At 47.5% G+C, this 8,506-nt stretch overlaps 1 protein-coding gene across 1 annotated transcript in view; it reads left to right on the top strand.

Moving 5' to 3' along the window:
• Positions 1-7,132, top strand: part of RNF165 (ring finger protein 165) — a 112,467-nt gene extending 105,335 nt beyond the window's left edge. The window contains exons 6-8 of the mRNA XM_034774296.1: positions 1,127-1,222; positions 3,660-3,766; positions 6,346-7,132. Of these exons, the coding sequence (XP_034630187.1) occupies positions 1,127-1,222; positions 3,660-3,766; positions 6,346-6,463 (321 nt within the window). The 3' untranslated portion in view covers positions 6,464-7,132. The remainder of the gene's footprint in view (positions 1-1,126; positions 1,223-3,659; positions 3,767-6,345) is intronic.
• Positions 7,133-8,506: the final 1,374 nt, after the last annotated feature.

Below are 8,506 nucleotides of genomic sequence, written 5' to 3' on the forward strand. Positions count from 1 at the left end.
AAATCCAAAGCAGACTGCGAAGAGCTACAAAGGGATCTCACGAAACTGGGTGACTGGGCTACAAAATGGCAGATGAAATTCAATGTTGATAAATGCAAAGTAATGCACATTGGAAAACATAATCCTAACTATACATATAAAATGGTGGGGTCTAAATTAGCTGTAACCACTCAAGAAAGAGATCTTGGAGTCACTGTGGATAGTTCTCTGAAGACATCCACTCAATGTGCAGCAGCAGTCAAAAAGCTAGCAGAATGTTGGGAATCATTAGGAAAGGGATAGACAATAAAACAGAAAAGATCATATTACCTCTCTATAAATCCATGGTACGCCCCACATCTTGAATACTGCGTGCAGATGTGTTCGTCCCATCTCAAAAAAGATATATTGGAATTGGAAAAGGTTCAGAAAAGGGGATGGAACAGCTTCCGTATGAAGAGAGATTAATAAGATTGGGACTTTTCATCTTGGAAAAGAGATGACTCGGGGAGGGATATGCTAGAGGTCTATAAAATCATGACTGGTGTGGAGAAAGTAAATAAGGAAGTGTTATTTACTCCTTCTCATAACACAAGAACTAGGGCTCACCAAATGAAATTAATAGGCAGCAGGTTTAAACAAACGAAAGGAAGTATTTTTTCACACAATGCGCAGTCAACCTGTGGAACTCTTTGCAAGAGGAGGTTGTGAAAGCCGAGACTATAACAGGGTTTAAAAAAGAACTAGATACATTCATGGAGGATAGGTCGATCAATGGCTATTAGCCAGGATGGGCAGGGATGATGTCCCTAGCCTCTATTTGCCAGAAGCTGGGAATGGGTGACAGGGGACTGATCACTTGATGATTCCCTGTTGTTAATTTCATCTGGGGCACCTGGCATTGGCCACTGTCGAAAGATACTGAGTTAGATGGACCTTTGGCCTGACCCAGTATGGCTGTTCTTATGTTCTTATGATAAAAGACTTCATGAAAGTGAAACATAGTATTATTAACATGAGATTATATTTTCTCTGAATAAATGGTAAGAAAAGAACCTTACATTCTATGTTCATCACAAAGCAGAATGAATCTGCAGGGATAGTCTTGGGAGATTGTCATATGCCTTGTGGATATTTTCTGCTTAAGGAGCTGCTGCAGCTGGAAGACAGATTAGGCAGTGTGAACCGGGGAGCTGTGCAGAACACCATCGAGAGGTTCACTTTCCCACACAAGTACAAAAAGGTGAGAAATCTGCCAGGGTTGAGTCTACAGGCAACTCTCCCAGCAGGTCTGACTTTCACTTCCTAAGAGAATGAGTTTAGCTGCTAGAGAAACATGTAATCATTCTTGTCCCAGGATTACTCATTGATAGGAAATGGGAAGAAACTTGGTGGGTGGGTGGGTGGGTGGGTGTGTGTGTGTGTGTGTGTGTGTGTGTGTGTGTGTGCGCGCGCCAAATTCAGGTTAGATTGAGGCCCAAACCAAAGCCTCAAATCCAGATGGGAGGAATTTGAAATCCAGAATCCCTAGGGTTCATCTCATGTTCGGTTATAATGTGTTGTGGGAATTGTAGACTAAAGTGCCAGGGTAGCTCAGCTGGTTGTGGCTCAACCTTCTCCCACTCAGCAATCTCAGTCTCAGTGCTCACACGTGTGTGTGTGTGTGTGTGTAAACTCTTGTCATTTATGCACACAAGTGGTAGCACCTGCAGATTTCACACACACAGGCAAAGCTGCGGTGTACGTATATGTCCCTTTTGAGTCCAAGTCCCACACCAGGAAGACTCATGCAATGATGAGCGAATCTGCACTCTCCCTTCAGGAACAGTGACATCTCCAGATTTTGTGATCAAAACTCCAGGAGTCACTTTATTTTTGATCTACAAGGGAGGAGGAAGGAAAGTGGGACCTGAGACTTTGACTCTGTTTTACTTGCTGGGCTGGGTTTAGATCATTCTCTCTCAGGAAAGGGAATGAGAGTGGAACTGGAAAGTATGGAAAACAATGGGAAAAGCTCATGGGCTGAATTCTACTTTCATTTATGAGCTCCATTAAAGACACTTTTTCTATTTGTACAGCGCCAAGCACAATGGGGCAGGGGCTTGTTGATATTAGCAAAAGACAAGTAACAGTTGCCACTCCAGACTCCTTGTGGTACCAGCAAGCCTGCTGATGAGGGGGCGGGGGGGGGGGGGGCAAAAAGGGCAATTGCCCCAGGACCTGGGCAATTTAAAAGGGCCTGGGGGCCCCCTGCCGCTGCCGGCGGCAATGCAGCGGAGCTAAGGCAGGCTTCCTGCCTGCCCTCGCACAGTACCACTCCCGGAAGCAGCCGGAATGGCCCTACAGCCCCTGGAGGGGGGCAAGGCATCTCTGCACGCTGTTGCTACCCCGACTGGTGACTCCGCAGCTCCCATTGGCCGGGAACTGCAGCCAATGGGAGCTGTGGGGGGCAGTGCCTGCAGGCGGCAGTGGGCGGAGACCCTCTGGGCCCCCCGCCTAGGAGCTGCGGCCAGAGGGGTGTGTCAGTCACTTTTGGGAGCCGTCCGAGGTAAGCACTGACCCCTTGACAACTTCCTGCACCCCAGCCCTCTACCCCAGCTTAGAGCCTGCACCCCACACCCTAACTCCCTCCCAGACCCCGCACCCTGCACCCCCTCCCGCACCCAAACTCCCTCCCAGAGCCCACACCCCCTCCTGCACCCAAACTCCTTCTCAGAGCCCGACCCTTCACCCTCCCCCACACCCCAACCCTCCTGCCCCAGCCTGGTGAAAGTGAGTGAGGGTGGGGGAGAGCAAGCGACAGCGGGAGGGGGGATGGAGTGAGCAGGGGTGAGACCTCGGAGAAGGAGCAGGGCAGGGGCATGGCCTCAGGGAAGGGGTGGGGCAGGGGGTGGGGCAGTTAGACAGTTGGCAACCCTACCGGGCAGGCATGTGGAAGCCCTGGCCATGCCGGAAGAGCGCGCCCAGCAGCACAGCTGGCAGCTTGCTGGGCGCCAGCCAGCGCAGGTGCAGCGCCGGCCAAATGTCCGGCGGACTGCGTCCACGCGGTCTGGGGGCCCATTGACTGTTCTGCCCTGGGGCCTGGAATTGCTGGCGGAGGCCCTGGGTACCAGGGTATTTTTAGTGGCATGGAAGTTACTGCAGTGAGTGCTGAGTTGTGTAGAAAGGGTCACGCTTCTAAAGTCTACAGGAAACAACTATAACTGGCAGGTATATGTGTGCAGATACCTCCTGGGATATACAGGTGCAGCATCTGTGGGAATTGTGCTGGAATATCTGAGGCTTCAACTGGGATTGTTATTGTTCACTGGAAATGTTCAAGGGACTGTGGAGGTTTCAGGACCTAAGAATGAATCATGACATTCATTGTGACATTAATGACTGTGACTTTAATCATAGAAGTCATAAGAAAGTGGCTGCCTGGCCCCTTTGGGACGCTGACATTATTCTGTCTGCCTTTCCTCTCCTGGTACAATTTGACAGTTGGAGCATGAGTAGGAACTGGCATCCATCCCGCTGTGGATTTTTGTCTGGGCAGGCTTCCCTAACCTGGTGGGTCCTTTCAGTTGACAATGAAGCGCTTACTGTTCCGATTCCTCCAGCTGCAGAGGCTTTAGAGAACAGTAGCGAGTCAGAGTCTCTCCTTGTGTAATTACATTATGTCTTTAACCTTGTCACAGAGAAGACCGCAGGAAGACAAAGCTGAGAAGGAGGATGGGGAGGAGTCGGACACCGATGAGAAATGCACAATCTGTCTGTCTATGCTTGAAGACGGAGAAGACGTGAGGTATGATCTTTCCCACAGAGATTTTCTGGCTCTCAGATTCCCCCCCCGCTTAGTTCCATTCATTTCCTGCTTGGTTTGGATTTGATTTTATTGGAAATCGTTCACCGCTGCGTGAGTATGTTTTTAAGACCGGGCTGCCAATGCTCTTGTTCTGGTGAGTGCCCTTTGATACTCTGAGTGCAGGTGTCTGTAGGAAGCGAAACATCTTTAGGGTTCTCTCAAAGTCCATTTTATAAACTGGGGCCAAAGGGAGCTATGCTGCAGCACTAGGGCAAAGTTGTCAACAGTGACTTCTGCTTTTGGTCACCTGTTTCTGGGCCCCTGTGTTTTTAGGCCCACAGCACTGCAGATTTCAGTGCCAATCAGTATTTGTGTGGCGGCAGGAGCCAGGTTGTTGGATGGCTAAGTCAGTGGCAAGTCACAGAGTTCCGATCTGTATGCAAGTCTCTATAGTTCTGGGGTGTTTGCATCTGGATTTTGGACTCAACCCATTATGACGGGAGTGGCTATAGGAAGACCTAGATTTCAAGTTCAGGGATGCTTGGATCTGGGGTTTTGCTGCAGGTTCCTCTTTAATCCAGCTGCTCAGTGCATGTGTGTTTGGGAGGTTAGAGGGGGACGACAACCAGAGTTTTCGGAGCCTTAAATGAGCACCCAAAATTGGAAGCTGGGTCATGGCCACTTAGGAAATTTTGGATTTCTTGGCATAAAGTTCCCGCTGCCGTGAGCCAGAATGGCAACACAACGATGCTGCAGACAGCCTGGAATGGTTGCGACCTTCTGTTGTACCCTAAAGTAACCAACCTGCAATAAGATACAGGAACTCCTCACTTAAATTCATCCCGGTTAACGTTGTTTCGTTATTACGTTGCTGATCAATTAGGGAACATGCTCGTTTAGAGTTGCGCAATGCTCCCTTCTAATGTCGTTTGGCAGCCGCCTGCTTTGTCCACTGCTTGCAGGAAGAGCAGCCCATTGGAGCTAGCTGGTGGGGGCTTGGAACCAGGGTGGATTGGCAGTCCCCCTATCAGCTCCCCCATCAGCTCCTCCCTCCCCTAAGTTCCCTGTGCTGCAGCTGCCCAGCAGGCTAGCAATTGCCAGCATTGAGCTGTCCCTCCCCCCACTGCCATGTGCTGCTCCTGCCCTCTGCCTTGGAGCTGTTCCCCGAGACTCCTGCTTGTTGTACGGGGGGAGGGGGCAAGTCACGGTGTGTGTCTCTGTCTCTGTCTGCTATGCTGTCTCCCCTCCCTCCATGCCAGCTGCCTTGTAGAGTGAGGCTACATTAACAACCAGTTAACCCTTGAGGGCTCAGCCAAATGCTAGTTCATCATTTAGCAGTAAGGCATTCCATGGGCAATATCCCACCCTCTGACTTCACCACCTCAACCAAACTTCACAATCATCATCGCTGTGTACCAGTATTAAATTGTTTGTTTAAAACTTATACTGCATGTGTGTGTGTGTGTGTGTGTGTATATACACAGTATATATTATCTGTATAGTCTTTTGTCTGGTGAAAAAAATTTCCCTGGAACCTAACCCCCACATTTACATTAATTCTTATGGGGAAATTGGATTTGCTTAGCATCGTTTTGCTTGAAGTCGCATTTTTCAGGAACATAACTGCAACGTTAAGCGAGGAGTTACTATACTTTGGCTGTGCTTATCATTGAGGTCCTGTCTTGTGTCCTAGCAAAACTTTATTCCAGCATTGAATTAAGTGGGGGTAGGAGCCAACTCCATAGACATAAAGTGACGAGACTGAAGATTCAGGGCCTGCTTCTGTTTTCCCAACAATGCAACAAACGTGGTGCTGGAACCCTAACGTCAGTGGAGTTACTCCTGGCTTGCACCAGCTGAGTAAGGGCTGTGCCGATCTATCTTGCTGAAACTTTGGTCCAATCACGGGCAGCATGTAGGCATGGCCCTTTGCTGGGGAGCGGGACAGGGCTCCACCAAATGCAGGAGGAAAGGATTGTGACACAAGAAAGGGGTAGCCTGCTTCTGCAGATGAGCCCAATCCAGGCTGCCTGGAGAGCCCTGGCTACCTTCTCCCTGCTCCCACCACGTACTTCTTCTGGGGCACTGTGCACCTTCAGTGGTCCCATGGAGGGACCAATCCCTGCCATCCTCCATACACCTGGGTAATGCAAGGGCCAGGCCTGGCCACACTTAGACGATACTGAACTGCAACAAATAGAGAGGCCAGAAATGTTACCAGTGAGGGTTGTTAACCATTGGAACAACTTGCCTAGGGATGTGGCGGGTTTTTCCATCCCTCTTTAAATCAAGCCGGGATAGCTTTCTAAAAGAGTTGCCATAGTTTAAACAGAAGATGTGGGCTTGATGCAGCAATTACTGGGTGAGGGTCTTTGTCTTGCGTTATGCAGGAGGTCAGACTAGATGGTCATAACGGCCCCACCAGGCCTTGAAATCCATGAATCTATAAACATACTAAATGCAGAATGCTTGGTTCTCTCCCTCGCTGTATCCTATATGTGGTTGTGTTTGGCCCTTTTCCACCCGCCTCACGCACAACACTGCACCAACTGTAACAGGCCTGTGATTCTCTTTTGCAGGCGTTTACCCTGTATGCATCTATTTCACCAAGTGTGCGTGGATCAGTGGCTAGCAACCAGCAAGAAGTGCCCGATCTGCAGAGTGGACATTGAAACACAACTGGGCTCTGACAGCTGAAAGAACCAATGCGGTGCACCATTTTCCTTACCAGGTCATATGGCCATAAGCCCTTGCAGCAAAATTTTGCCTTCTGAGCCATTTGATTTAGAGGAAAAGTCTGCAAGCACATTAGCGAAAAGGAGGAATTGGTGGTACAATAGCTAGTGGTAGGAGAGGATCCTAACAGCCATATTGGTCCAATGCATGGGAGCTGGTATTCCCAGAGCTAGAAGGCCCTGTGCTACAGAAGATTTAGTATCGATCATGAAGGAACTAGTATGTGGTTAGTTTGGCCTGTCAATCCTGGGTTTCACAAGGATTGTATATATACCTCTCGAATAAGTAGACACATGTTAGGGGATCTTTAGCTATTTCTGTGGACAGCAACTGGAGCATGTTAGCTTAAGAAATGTTGTGTTTGGTGCCCTAGTCATCTCGTGGTGGACATGTCGCTGTTAACCTAATTTGCACCAAATATTTTTTTCATAGATTCCTTATTTTGGTGCCTGACTGAAATGTGGCAGAGGTGAAAGAAAAAAAAAAAAGTTAAATCTTCCCACCTTTAGGAAAAAAAAAAGAGAGGTGAAATAGCAAATTCCTGTTTACAGTTAGAAGGATCGTGCTCTTTGCCTCGTCCGCGTTTATTTCTTTGATTATGTTTACAGTGTGGTGCTCATTTAGAGAAGCCTAAAAAAAAAAATAATCGGAATGAAATGAACAAAATGATAGGGAGAAGTTTTGTTCTTGCTTATCTGCTGGTGCTGGACACTTTATATTGGGCAGGATCCTGCGACTGATTCTGCTTCTTTTGCTTCCATAGCTTAACGATGTACTTTGGGGCGCAGCATCCAAGGAGGGCCCCTCGGTGTTTTATTATTGTAATTTTTCCTACCACTGTCTCATCTTCCAGTGCAATTGCAGTGGCTCCTGCAATCTGTATGGCCCGTTGATGTCAATGGGAGCCGCAGGTGGTTCCACATTTCTCCAGACCAGGCCCAGAATTCCCCAGCGGAAGTTGTATCAGATGCTAACCTGACACCACACCTGTGGGGAAAGAGCCATTGTCTGCTTGCTGGAGAAAGAGAACCTATTAAGCTGGTCATAGTCGTTAGATCCTGCAAGAGTTTTTTGGAGGACTAATTGGCCCAGAAATATGCTTGCAATGTGATGAGAAATGCATTCTTCCGTCTCTCAAAAACAAAAGCACAAACCATCTTTTCTGCTAAAGCAGGTATCCAGAAGGGGGAAAATTGAACACAACTAACATGTCCTTCTTACAATTAATTCCTAATCTCATGGTCTTCTTTGGCTAGCAGACTAAGACATTTCAAGTGATCTAATTAAACGCTCCAGAGCTGTGCCGTCATCTAGCCTTCTTTTCCGGCTCCCGGAGGCAAAGGAGAAAAGGCATTGATTCAAGTTGCATCCTGCACTAAATTTCTTTCTGCTGCTCTTTCCCTTTGCGATTTACATGAAATAGCAGCTTTTGTAGCTTAGAAAGTAAGAATAAGAGAGGAGATTACAGCTCAGGTGGAATTCTGCGGGTTTTTAAGAAATCCACTTTTTTCTTCATACCTTGCTGTGGAAAATCTCAGATAGTTGTTCTGATGACAAGATGCGGGGGAGAACAACAGGACAGTTCAGTCATATTATACATAAGAAATTGCTGACAACGTGAAAATTTCAGTACAGCATGGGAATTTAGATGTATGGGATAATTTACTACTTGGTATGAATTTTAAACTATAGACGTGCATGTATGTACATGCACAAAAACACACCTATATAATACATATGAACTGCGTGAGCTCTGAAATGAAACGGACGCTAATTTGGAAGGCTCCGTTATAATTATGAGCAAAATAAAGATTAGAAGTAATCAATAAAGTGCCAAAAATAATGGAGCTTTCTGAGCCACATTCCCTGTGAAATAAATATTTCAGATTATTTGCCATGAGAGACATTGAATTAAGTGCATGTTGACGCTTTACTCAGTCTTCTTTATCTGACAGCTCTCGGGAGGATTGGAATCAACAGCCAAGATTCTCCAGGCTTTTAATA

The sequence above is a fragment of the Trachemys scripta genome, chromosome 6 (assembly GCF_013100865.1).
Source record: "Trachemys scripta elegans isolate TJP31775 chromosome 6, CAS_Tse_1.0, whole genome shotgun sequence".
NCBI lineage: Eukaryota > Metazoa > Chordata > Testudines > Emydidae > Trachemys > Trachemys scripta.